Source organism: Lepisosteus oculatus, chromosome 2 (genome assembly GCF_040954835.1).
Source record: "Lepisosteus oculatus isolate fLepOcu1 chromosome 2, fLepOcu1.hap2, whole genome shotgun sequence".
Classification (NCBI taxonomy): Eukaryota; Metazoa; Chordata; class Actinopteri; order Semionotiformes; family Lepisosteidae; genus Lepisosteus; species Lepisosteus oculatus.
Genome location: NC_090697.1, coordinates 27,053,508 through 27,067,175, shown reverse-complemented (window position 1 = coordinate 27,067,175; position 13,668 = coordinate 27,053,508). Strand labels below are relative to the sequence as shown.

At 40.0% G+C, this 13,668-nt stretch overlaps 1 protein-coding gene across 8 annotated transcripts in view; it reads left to right on the top strand.

The window, feature by feature from the left end:
• kif6 (kinesin family member 6) overlaps positions 1-13,668 on the top strand; it is a 122,968-nt gene that overhangs the window by 9,384 nt on the left and 99,916 nt on the right. For 3 of the 8 annotated variants that reach the window (XM_015356753.2, XM_015356739.2, XM_015356730.2), the window contains 2 exons: positions 8,090-8,237; positions 9,804-9,913. In XM_015356753.2, the coding sequence (XP_015212239.2) occupies positions 8,090-8,237; positions 9,804-9,913 (258 nt within the window). Of the gene's footprint in view, positions 1-2,923; positions 3,041-8,089; positions 8,238-9,803; positions 9,918-13,668 lie in introns of those variants that run through there. The other 5 variants (XM_015356760.2, XM_015356746.2, XM_015356763.2 and 2 more) reach the window with 4 other exon arrangements.

Below are 13,668 nucleotides of genomic sequence, written 5' to 3'. Positions count from 1 at the left end.
AAAGATATGTAGAATTGTCCAGCAACAGAGGACCTGGTCTTGAGGAGAAGCTAGCTGCTCTCTAGAGTGTGCACTGAGCGTGCTCTGAGCCTGCGAGCAGCTGGGATCAATCCCAGCAGGAGCAGTCAGAGCTGCACGTGTCACACCTGCTGGAATGAGAACTTTCACCAAATATGCATTCTAAGAGTAACTAATTTCTCGGTATATTGTAGCATTTACTTGACCTTTCAACACATGAAAGGAAACCTGAGAAAGAGACTCGCACAGCCCCAACCATTACCTTGGATTTGTCAGACCACAAACTTGGTTCAAAGAAAGTGTGCGTCTTCAAGTAATCACTGCCAAGGTAGTGTATTCGTTTTACAAAGGTTTTGCATGTTTTAATTGCTCATAGACATGCCTTAGCTTGTTAAGAAATAGAGCAGTTGAATTTGCTGTGCAGAAATGTCTTTTCCATCTTTTCACTGTTCTCAAGTTAAGGTTATTGCTGTAATCCAAGGTTTTGCTGGGGTAGAAATGTAACTTGGTCTTTTGGTAGCAGTGCAGTAATGTATGCAGCATTGCTGTTCAGCAGGCTGCATCTTTCTACTTTGTATGCACTGCTGTTCTAAAAATTGCTGTTGTACTCTTTAGTTCTGGGCTTTTTTTTAGGTTGTTGTTGTTTTTCATGAACCCCACTTGGAGCTAACATACAGCACTGGGTGAAGGGTTATGTTCGGCTGTGGTTTGATCATAGAGGTAGTCTTCATTAAATAAAACTTTGATTTTTATGCTGACAGCATGCTGGATTTCATTCCCAGGAGCTACAGTATACAGTACCACACTGTTCACAAATCCATGGCAGCATCACCGATATTCTTATATAGGAACCTAGAAGTGTGGGACTTTTCTGACCTGTTACCTGAAGACAAATTATATTGTATCATGTCAGCATAATAGAATATTAGGCAACACTTCATTTCTACGCAAATATGACATATTACATACCTACTTTTTCCTTTGTTTCCTTAGTTATTTCCAATACCTTAGTTTAAGGATTTCAATAAGTTTCAATAGCTTCTTTAGAAATACACGATTGTTTTGTAAAGGTATAATTTACACCTTCATTTTTAATGGTAAATCTACGTTTAGTTACAGTTCTTGAAGACTTTGAGTAAATATATAAACACTGCAAGTGAAGGAATCCTCCAAAACATTGAATGCCACCTATCAAAACTGGCCTATGAAAAATTTCAATTCAGTTCAAACTTTATTATCTCCTGGGGGAAGATTGTTATACAGCAGGGTCCTATACAACAATACGCCAAAAAACACATACTGTACAGTCAAATATCACACACAATGAACAGTGTTTTAGGAGATAGGAGAGTTACAGTACTTTACATTGAGATTGCAGCACAGATGAAAGATGAGTCTGTTAGTGTTACACCTGGAGACACAGAGGGTTCTCCTAGATGGAAGGAGTGTAAATTCGTAGTGGAGGGTTTGTGTTGCACAAAATGCTCTTGGCCTTCTTTACAACCCTTTGTTTGTTGAGGGGATTTAGGTTTAATTGACTTTCCCCAATGATTTTACAGCTACTTTTTACTACTTGTACGAGCTTGTCATGTCCCAACCTATTACAGCTAACAGTAGTGATGTTTCCAGACCAACAAATAAGACAATTTGTCAAAACACTTTCACTCTGTGGTACTCTTCCCACTGGACCAGATTTTCCAAACCAGTGCCCGATTATGGTAAATGGGCACTCTGTGCTATGGGAAATGCTATGCTTCAGGAAAAAAGCAACATTAATCCAAGGTCCAGACTGCTTGGTCTGTAAAAGATCTCATGGCACTTTTGGAAGAGGTGGAACAATAACTCTGGTCATAGTAGGCATGAACAGTCCCTAAAGTTCTCCCTTAATTTGCTTGGTTAAGCACTTTCTTACTCCACTGTCTGATTTCCTGTGGGGATGCTGGCGCAGGATGGCTGCCTTCAGTAGTGGAAGATGTGGTTAGGTCCTTTTGTATACGTGAAGGGCTTTGAGTCCCCTTGAACTTATTTTTGTTTTCTTACCAGTCAGGTAGTGGTAATGAAGGGCCACACCAATGGCTTTTATAGCAACTCTCTGGCATAAGTGCACCAGTGCCAATTTCATAATATTAAGGCTGTTGTTCAGACCGTTTCCCAGAGAAAAAGGCAGTTTCTTACACTTCCCAAGATTAAACCAGCTATACTGTACCTCGGTTTGCGTAGTTCCAGCTGGCAGAATATCTCCTGAAATTTGTATGGATATGGATTGGCTGTAATGTCAGACTTTTAGATTGCTTATATGACCAGTGTCTCCTGTCTCTTTTTATTGCAGTTATTTTTAATAGGACTGAGGGCTGTGAGTCAGTAAATGAATAGACTGTTTCTACATCTAGTTTTTTCTCATTCCGGTTTGGATTTGCCCTTTGGGAGCAATGAATTGCCTAGTCTGGGATGTTAGATAATATTACTAGATAGCGATTGCATTATGGATTCTATTCCAGCCTTCGTTTTTTCTGATTCTGACGATTAAGAAAAGGAATCTGGAATTCGGATGTTCTACATAGGCAGGCTTAAGGATGAGAATCTCTTTCGCCATGAATGGAGAACATAATGTGGAGGGTTTACATTATGACTGTAATAAAGAATTCCAATAGAATTCTGCAGGATCGACAGTGGAAGATAAATCAGAGGGCAGAATTGATCATTAAAAATAATCTGGCTGTTCTGTCAAATAACAGTGAAAGGAAGAATCAGTTCTGGAATGATCCCTGAGGTCAAACAAGAAAAGATTGGATGGGATCTTTAGAATAATTAGCTACTTGCAAGCCATAGTCACATACTGTAGGCTAAATAGCCTCTCCTTGATTGCAACCTTTCTGCTATGTCTTGTATTTCGAAGGCTATCACAGAGGAGCCTCAGATGGGCGTGGACTTCATTCCAAACCAGAGATCATGTAATAGATGTCTTTACCTGCTGGTTCTAGATGTCAAAAGCATGCCTCAACAGACTATCCCTCCTTTCCAGGTACAGTAAGGGTCCTGTTATTAAAAAAGAAGTAGGCAAAAAGAAGAAAGAAAATAACTTTGCAAACAAAACCTATCCTAAGCATCTCTTTTTCAAAAGTGATAAGGTGTTTAACCTTTTCTGCAACTGCCAAGGCTGGTGAGCTCCTGCCCAGCTATTTCAAGTGCTCAAAGGTTTACAATATAAGCTATTGATGCCTTTAGCCAGCTGTAACCAAGACTAGGCAGAAACATACAGATGCAATTTACAGTAAAAAGAAAGAAAAAAACAGTTAAATATAGTTCTGTTGGCAAGACAGTTTTTCCAAGACTTGACAACATTTCCTAATATTACCAAGACTCAGAATGGAGGCAGACGTGGTGTGGTTGCTGTATGTTATTAACACAAGTGGAAAAACACAAAACCCCGAATGGAGCTGCCAACTGCCCTGCAGCTGAGTGCCAGTCTCCAGGAAGAGTGAGCTGTAAACAGGAACAAGCTTCAGGAAAACGCCCAGGCTTGAGTGGCAGCATCCAGGCCGCATCGTTAGCCCTGACATTTTAAAACAGGCCAACCCGGTGTCAGCTCCCTGCACGGCGTAAACACACATAATCAAAAACACCGCTCTCTGTCAGCCAGCCCTGAACCGGCTGCAGGGGCTCGCTCTTGTGTCTTTCTCCATGTTTTCAATTTAAGTGATACTTGATTCTAGTACTGGCAACCCTGTTTTGTTCAGTGTTTTAAAAGGCTTTCGATGATGATTTTAGTTCTGAATGACTGCAAAACCTCAGATACACAAGCGTGTGCTGGCATCCGAGTGCAGGACTGCCTGTCTCACTTAATTACTGCTCCATCTTCGTCCTTCCCTCTTTTCTTATTTTTTGCTCTGAATATAGATTTTTGGGGCTGTGTAATGGAATCAGATGATGATTTGTCCTTGTCCAGTTTCTGTCAGTTTAGACATTTTGTCGAGTTTGAGTTTCAGTATGAGAACAGGCTTTATTTAAGAAATATTTTTTCCCTTGTACTGTAAATTACCGAAACAAATTATTCTGACTTTTTGGTTTGAAATAATGAATTTGATTTTTGGTGTTGAGTGACATCTGTGGTGGTAATTTGACTACAGGCAACCACCCCATCACAGAGCTACTCAGTCTTGTCTCCTACTTTACCTCTCCAGCTCTCACTCAGCTCAGCTCTCACTTTTAACACATTGCACATTTAAGGAGAGACTTCATTGTTTCTAGTGAGCACTTAAGCATCATTATTATTGTAAGATAACATAGGGAAGGATACAAATGAGAGAAGACTATTTAGTCAGTCTTGCCTCATAGGTAGTTAACAGTTAATTGATCCAAGTATTTCATTGTTCCTTGAAAGACGCCATGGTATAAGTTTCAGCAGCATGGCTGGGCAGCTGGTTCTATATCCTACACAGCACATTGGGTACAGAAGTGCCTCCTCTCAGTTTTATAGTAAATGCACTTCATCATGGTTTCCATTGTGTCCCCTGGTTGGTGTTCCACTGTTTATGCTGAAGAAATCTGCAGGGTTGACTTTGTCAATGCCTTGAGGATTTTGAATGCTTGTATCAGGTCTCCTCAAAGTCTTCTCTGCTCAAGACTAAGGAGACTCAGTTCCTTCAGCCTGCCAGTGTAGGGCAGTCCCTAAAGCCCCAGAATGATGCTCTTCACTCAACTGATTCCAGAGAAGCAATATCTTTTCTTTAACATGATAACCAAAATACAACATAATATTCTAAATAAGCCCCTACTAGTGCATTGTACAATTTTAACGTGACATTCACACCTGAAGAAGGCTCCACGGCCGAAACGTTGTGTTCTCTTTCTTCTTTTTTTCAGCATGGAATAAACCTATTACTTGTTCCTTTGCAGCCTATGCATGCTGACGCAGCTACCCACCATTTAATTTCTATACTGTGAATCACATATCCTAACGTTTTGTTTCCCTTTTTATTTGCTTTCCTATAATAATGTAAATTACATGTCAACATAAGCCCCTTAAGTCTTTTTCATAAGTAACCTCTTCTAGCTTGGGGTATTCCCAATTTGTGTTTTTACTACCTGCATGCAAAATACTTCACTTGTCTACATTAATCTTCAGAGAAAAATATGCAACTTTTCTTCAAGTTAGGATAAATGAAACATGACAATGTTTCAAGCTGTGGTAGTTTTTGTAACTAAATTTTCAAATGACTTCTAATCCACTATAATAAATTACATTTGATTACCCTTTTTACATGATTATTACTCAATTTTGCTGACACCTTTTGTCCAAGGTGATTTTTAAACACCTTTGTATATATTGAAAACTAAGTTCAGAATGCTATATGGAATCTAAATGTCTAAAAGCTTTAGAGCTTTAAAGTAATACAAAACCTTTAGGAGATCAGAAGCACGATCTTTCTGTCCTACGGCTCAGAAACAACTTTGTACCACTGCAGCACCCGACCGGAGTATCAGATTAAAGCAGCACTTTGGAAAAGCAGACAAACAGCAAGGCTTGACCTCAGCTGTCGGACAACAACAAGCTGTTTACAAGGATCAGAAAAATATTTTTTTCACATGGTTCACATTGTTGTTTTTACAGTATGTGCGTGTGCTCTCGCCCACACTGCCACTTTTCCAGTCGGGCCCCTCACCCCCGTGCTTTGCTCAGAGCGCCCCTGTGTCTCAGACAGTAACTATGAGTGGAATCCTCCAGAGATGGCAGGGCGCTGCAGTCTTTGAGTTGGCATGGGAGAAAAGGACGAGTGTTTTCCCTGAATAAACTACCACATACATTTTTTGGAAAAAAATGTCTCATTAATGGCGGTAATGCCATTAGGACAATGGTTTGTGAAATGCACGCACTCTGTGCTTTGGGGATTATTAGCTCATACCCCTCTTTGTTCATTAATGTCAAATGTCCTTCAGACAGCTGAGGTTGGAAAAGGTTGGAGAGGCAAAATTACTCAAAAAGGAACTCAAATCCAACATCAGAACAGTGTACTGTATTTCAGCCATGCAGCAGATTGTTTATTATTATTTCTCGAATTTCCTGAAATTTCCAGTTTTTCCCCATGTGGAAAAACTGGCAAAAGCCACTTGGTGTTTGATACAAGTCCCCGGACACAGCTGCTCAGGGAATTAGGGCAGGCAATCGCCCTGTGTCCAGGCTCGGTGCTAAATGAGGCCGTCAACCAGAATAGACCGTTGCCTGCCCACCACTGACCTGGCTCTCAACCACAGAACTTTATATGGTCACATTTCCCATGTCTTGCCAGGGATCTGTATAGAAGTTATCCTATTTGTCACTTTGCTCAGTTTTTATAATGCTGCCTATAGATACCTCACTTTGGATTATTCTATTTTTCACGTGTACATATTGTAGGGGCAGTAATGGTTTTGCAGAAACATTGTGCACTTCTTATGAAGAATGGTTGCATATCAAAGCAGGAGCTTTATTAAATGGATTACTTTAAGTACTTTAAGAAGATTGTGATGGAGGGTAGGCATATAGTTAGAGATACTTAGGATAATAGGAGGACAGTTCTGCTGTATAACAGTCTGACCAAGATCTTTAAAAATTGGAGTGTCTCAGGAAAACAGACACAGAGCCATAAGGTATAAACTAGTACCATTTTTTGCATTGCAGCAATTGAAATCCATCAAACAACAAATTCTAACCTCTATGACTCTTCATTAGTCCTTCACTATAAGTACTGCCAGTTAGTAAATCAATCAAATATAATTTGTAGTCTCACACATGGATTCTAACTATACAATATGCAGTTTATTGATAAAACTCCCAAACATGCATAGCATACCAGCAAGAGTTATAAAATATATTTGTAAAATGATCTGCTGTTATACAAAAGACTGATCATTCACTCAGGGATTACAAAGCTCAGAGTTATTTACTTCATCTTTAAAATATTGACTATAACATGTTATGGTCTGCCTTGTAGATTTTATGCATTTACTACAATGAATAATTATCAAACACGATTGTAATAATAATCCAACTCTTGAGAATTATAATATGAATAAAGAAGTTTTACATTTGTTGGCCAAAGGTCCTTGATGAGTTTAAAATTCCTGCTGGAAAGTCCAAACTAGACTGAGTTGGTCTGTGGTCAACCTGGCATCGGCCTGGCATCTTGGAGAAAAGTTGTAGTGACTTGGATTTCTTGCAGTCGTGTGGCTGGTAAAATTAAAGAGCTTTTGAGCTTTGAGCTTTTAGCTTTTAAGGTATGACATCACAATTGTTAGGATATTATCAAGTAAAATCCTGGTACCAACCAGTGAATCATCCATTGGGTGATGGATAGTGACCTCTTACCCATTGTCCTGGACAGAAAGAGACTAAAAGACTTGCGATGTCCTGGTCTGTGGACATCTTGGAACATCCTCCTTATTATATGGGACTATTTTAACTACATCTGCTTTTACACAGAGGACCAAGCTGCTTTGTCAGGGCAAAATAAAAAATATTTTGGAATGTTCAATAACACTTAACTTAAAGTGTAATAATAGGTCTTGTTGCTACACCTGTTATTCAAACAACTTTCAAACACAAGTCTCTCTCTGAGACTATATCCTATATTGAGAAGTTTCTCAATCCTCTCCTAAACATTAGTTTAAAACTCACATATCCAAACAGAATCCAGAGCTGAATAGGTTGGTCACTTCCTCCCTTCCACATCTTGCTATGGAATGTGTGTCCTCAAATGGCAGATAAGAATGATCCTGGAAGCTTCTGATTCCCGATTTTTCAATTATCACCTGACCAATCATCTTTTCAGGACTGGTCAGGTGACTGACGACAGGAGCTTGTTCCCTACAGAGTTCTGATCCAGATAAGGCTTTCTGTCTTGTCGGAACCTACTGGTAAATTTGGACTTGGTTGCAGTGGTTTAGGATTGATGGAAGCTTGCTGGGTCATGTTCAGTCTCTGCCACAATGAGAGAAGCGTTTCCACACCTTCTGTTTAGTTTCTGCTGAATGAAGTTAACAAAGGTGTGGTGTGAATTGATGGAATTGTCTCTTCTGCTTTTGGTGTTGGCAGCGTGCTGGCGGGCTACAATGGCACCATCTTTGCTTATGGCCAAACGGGCAGCGGAAAGACCTTCACCATCACTGGGGGGCCAGAGCGCTACAGTGACCGCGGCATCATCCCACGCACCCTCTCCTACCTCTACCAGCACTTCAGCAAGGTGAGCTTCTCTCTGCTGACATCTGCTTGCATAGAAAGCACGAGTGTCTGACACTTACCGTAGGCACTGGATGGAAAACAGCAGAGGGAGATGAAACCAAGCTGAAGGTTATTAAGTGCAACTTTTAAATTAGCGGACCAACAGGATCAATAGACAAATCTGGCTAGTGAATGAGCAGCTACTTGTCCCCTGCCCAAGTGCCCACTACTCAGCGTTTGCATCTCAACATGGTCTTTTTTCATCTTGTAACGAATGCTCCTGGTTCTGTGTTGGCGGCTTGGGGAATGACAGGCTAGAGATGACTTTACAGGCTCACTGACAGTTTTATTGTCCTTTTTGTTACAGTGCGGTGTGCTAATCATGGAGCAGGGAAGTTTGTGATTACATTTTTTTGTTTTAGTTCATCTAAATTTAATTTAGTTAAAATTAAAGCCTACAGTATACATTAATATTTTCATTATCATGTAAGGAAGGGTGACATTTGTGTCTTTACCATATATATTTTATACTGTATTACATTATGTAACGGTATAGGGTTTGACCTGGTTACATGTGAATTTGGCTATCTGCTACAGTTCTTTGCACCGAACCCTAGCAAATGTCAAGACCCTGCTATAATCTTAAAATACAGGCTATAAGAGAACAAGCTCATATTTTAATTGTCTTTGAAGTTCCCATTCTTAGCTTGTATTGTGTGTTGTGTTATCTTGTACACATACTGACATTACCTTGAAGCTATCTGCTGCAAAAGGGATGTCTTGTGTATGCCTTATGGATTCAAGAAATAATGAACAGCGAAGTGTCTTAAAATCCATCCATCTTCTCACTACTTTAGCCAATAAAGGGTGGTGGAGGAGCTAGAGCCAATCCCAGCAATCAATGAGCACAAGGCAGGATACACCCTGGACACGACAGTCCAATGCAGGGAAGACACGCACTTAAACCAGGGTCAAATTGCCCAAAAGCCAATTAATCTACCAATATGTCTTGGACTGTGGGAGGAAACAGGAGCACCTGGCAGAAACCCAGGCAAATACAGAGAGAACATACAAACTCCACACAGATAGCACTTTAGGTCAGGAACTGAACCCAGGGCCCCTGCACTGTGAGGCAACAAGGCTAACCACTGTGCTGTTGTGCTGCCTGTGTCTTTAAATCTCCAGTACTAATTCTTGCAAAGTTTTAAGTTAGCTATAGGCAATTTACAGCCAGATTTCTGTGAAAGTCCCCCATGTTTGTAACATCTCTTCTGTTCAGTGTGCATTCTGTTTGGTGTGTGACATACCTAATTAGACTGTCATTAATTGAATTGTTTAATTAATTTAGTAAGACATTTAGACTGGGAACTAGTAACCACCATCTTCAGAGTTGTATTAGATGAACGGTAATAATGGTATTAGAACTGAACACTAAAAGACTGGCACACTAGAACACTTGAACTGAACTGCCTTAATAAACCCTTTCCAAAATCCAGAAATCCAGTTGTAAGGGCAGCCTTGAGCTGCTGGGGCACTATTGAGCAGAAGTGTGCCACAGCCCTGTTCTCTCTCTTCTTCCTTTAACCAGGACAGCAGTAAAGTCTATACTGCCTACATCTCCTACCTTGAAATCTACAACGATTGTGGCTATGACCTCCTGGACCCCCGGCACGAGGCAGCCCGCCTGGAAGACTTGCCGTGAGTGTGTATTTCCAAGGAAACTAGACTCTAAATGCTTTTAGGATTAAAAGGAGAGCTCGCCACTGTACCCTATTTGCACGAAACGTAAAAAGTAACTTCAGTTACCATGATGAACATTTATTTATGATGAATGAAAAACTTCAAAATGAAAAAAAGAGCTTATCAATTACCCAGAAACCCACATGGAGAAATTTCAAGCAGTGTTCTTAGCTGATAGGCAGTTATTATGATGTGCTCCTCTTCAGAGCCTGGTGTCTTGCTGTGGTTCAGGCATGTTGTGAACAGGTGATGAAATTAGACTTTGGCAATTGCTCCCTGCTGTGAAAGGTGGTTTGTATTTTTAGTTCTTTTCTTAAGTTTGCCTTCTTTTGGCTAGCCTGGGTTTTGTCTTTGTGGTTTACATCTTAGAACTTTGTCTGGAACTCAATAGCCATCTTGGCAGGTGACACAGGAATAGCATCATTGATGCATTCATCAATAAACTGTTTTTTTTTATTGTATACAACTATTATATTGCCTGGAATGGTCTGTCACTGAACAATTTGCACCATGGAAATGACATTGGTCTAAAAGTGATCATTTAGGATATTGTGTACAGTTGTGGTCGCTATGTTATAAAAAAGATATTGGTGCTCTGGAATCAGCCCAACAAAGAGTAATCAGATACTTTCTGGGGATTAAGTGAAAGACAGGCTGAAAGAAATAAACCTTTAGTCTTGAACTTGCTTTTACAGTACTTCATTTTGCTAAATTTATTCACAGTTCATCGCTGGATAAATGAACATCTTTGGCTTCACAAGATGACAATGGCTCTAAGATCTCTGTTTCTTGTAACGATACTTATTGTCTTCAAAACCTGGCCGATGATCTCTGACAAACCACCATGAGCATTGATAAAAGGAAGACTGACCGTAAACAAAACCCTAAGGAAAGCAGCTTTTTGTAGTGATTAAGGATTGTAAAAATGGGAGCTGTCTGGCAATAAATTAACTTTCTTTCTTTACTTTATCACCTTGGAATGTTGTAAACAAGAAACCCGTGTGACTTGGTGGCTGAAGAGCTGCGACAGTCTTGGTTTGGTTGAGTGATCACACATGGCACCTTCCAAGTTCCAAGGTGTCTAGTTTTGACCACAGCACTTGAGCTGTAATTGATGGGTGTTGTTGGTGTGGTCAGGCCCTGAAGGCTCACTGAAAGCAAAGAGTACTTGTCGTTGACTCAAGATATGTGCAGTTTTCTTTAGCGGCAGCGGTAACAGTATGCATTCCAGCTGGACTTACATAAGTGTTGCTTTTTTGAGGGAAAATGCAAATTGTGGGCTGAGCCATGGTGACTGTCACTTGGTTCAGTTATCATTTCAATACTTGTTTGTATGTTGTAGACTCTTTTTTTACATTGAGTAGCATCAAATCTTTCAGGTTTTACTGTCATTTGAAACTCTAGTGGATGTTGTTAGTCAGTCAGTGGAGTGTAGCTTGAGCTCTAAGGCAACCTTTCACCCATCGCTCACAGCTCTTGTGGTTTTCCAGCTACATGAGTTTTAAGTGTAGTGTTTTAGCTGGAGCTTTCTTCTACAGTTCTAGGCTTTGCTGCTCCAGGAGACTGCAGGTGAATGTTCAATCGATTCTCCCTGTCTCTAACCATCATTTTAGTTAGGAGGTCTAGCCAATTGACTAGTTCTTAACCAAACGAGAGTTATTCAAACCAAAAGTCTCCTTTAACATGTTGGAGCAGAAATCTAACCAGCACCAGCTTCTGGTGAACCCACATGCAAATGTCTAATTTCACTAGTCTGCAAGCGTCCCGCAAGATTTCTTTTCAAATCCTTAAAACCTCAGCCTTGACACCACCCTCCAAGACACTTAAACTAATAAACCCCACAGAAACATAGCTGTTCTGGTAGTGTTTGGAAGAGGATTGCCATGATTAAAACAATAAACTCTTATAGTGGCTTCATAAAGCTTTTTTTTACTGTTGCACCAAACATCTTGAAATCACTGTTTGTCATTGAAGAGATGTTGAAATCTGAATTTCCCAGGGTGATGGTAGGGATGACTCCCATCTGATGACAGGCAATCCTGCTAGAGAAAGATTTTTCAGTGGCCTTATAGCCCCAAACCTCCCTACTTTGCTGGGGAACATTATCCAGTTTTGTCTGCCCGCTGAAGACTCCTGGCCACAGTCAGAACCAGACTGGGTTTGAATTTAGTTAGAGATGGCTTAAGCACATAAGAACAGTTACATGAGATGAGGCTATTTGGCTCATCAAGAACATTTGCTAGTAAGTATCTAATTGACCCAAGGATGTTATTTAGCTGTTTCTTGAAAGAAGTGACAGTATTGGTCTCAACAACATGGCTGGGTAGCTTGTTCCAAACTCCCACAACCCTTTGTGTGATGTTGTTCCTCCTGTGAGGCACATTTTATCTTTTTATCAGGAGGCCTGAAAGGACTGAAGTCTCATGTCCCTCGATTTCTTTCACCTGGATATGCAGGAGGTCTCACAGGCTGTGGCAGATAAGGACAGCTTTTGTGAAATTATGGCCTACCTGTCTTTTTCTCTCCCTCCATCAATATCTTTGTATGTCTTTCTCTCTCCGCCTCTACATTTCTCTCCATCTCTGTTTTAATCTCCAAGGCCTTGAATCAAGGCTGTCTCCTTTTCTCTTCCCTCCAAATTACACACTGCTGAAAATAGACAATACTTGTTGACCACGTGGTTCTGATTCTTGTTTTGAGGAGAAGTTGCCACAAAGACAAACCACTGGAGACGACCGGCGTTTTCTCTTTCTGTCTCTCTCTGACAGGAAAACTGAAGTACCCTTTTTATGTCTGTCGGGGGGCTTGTGGTTGTGGAGCAGCACTTTTTTTCTCTCTCACATATAGCTTAAGTCTCTCCCATTACAGTGGCTTAATGCATAGTTGCCTGATTCTGCCTGACGACTTGATGACCTTTTCCAAATATTGTAATGGTGTTAATTTACATTATGGGTTTGGTCAATTTAATATTTATATCACTCATGAAGATTTTGTTCCAACTTTCTTTTCTTTTTCTTATGAAAGGCCAAAGCACCCACTAAAGTTCTCAAATCAACTATATACTGTACATCTTAATCCTTTCATTTTAGTCTCATAAATACTTTTAAAATGTTTCTGATTAAATGAATCAGTTTAATTGTTATACTGATGCACTGAAAAAAAGCATTTTTGCATCGTTAGCTCACTGTACACATGCTGAATGTGGTTTTTATTTCATTTTAATTAGTGCAGATTGAATAGTATTGTTCTTTGACAACAAAATACTGAGCTAAAGTCTTGTGATTTTCTAAATACACCAAATTCTCAGTTTATGGTATTTCAGTTGAGTTAAAATTGTTAAAAGAAGATTATTAGAAATCTGTAACATTAATTCAAACAGACATGGCTTGAATTATATAAAGGAACAGGGAATGATACAAACATACCCTGCTTGAGTAAAGCAGATTGCATTGTTGGTGTGAGGTAGGTCCACAGTCATCTGACTAATCCAGGGAAATCAGGAAACCATCTGTCAGGATAGGGTCTGGGAAGTAAAGTGGCACCATGACAGCTCAGGATGGCACAATGCTTTGATTTGCTTTTTTTTTTTTTCAGTCTCCAATGGCTACAGTATGAGAAATTCCAGGAATACATAATTAGTCCTTTAGCAGAATAACTATAGTTCACTGTCCGCATCAAAATGATCTGTGTGCTTGAAGGGTGCTCTGAGTTCA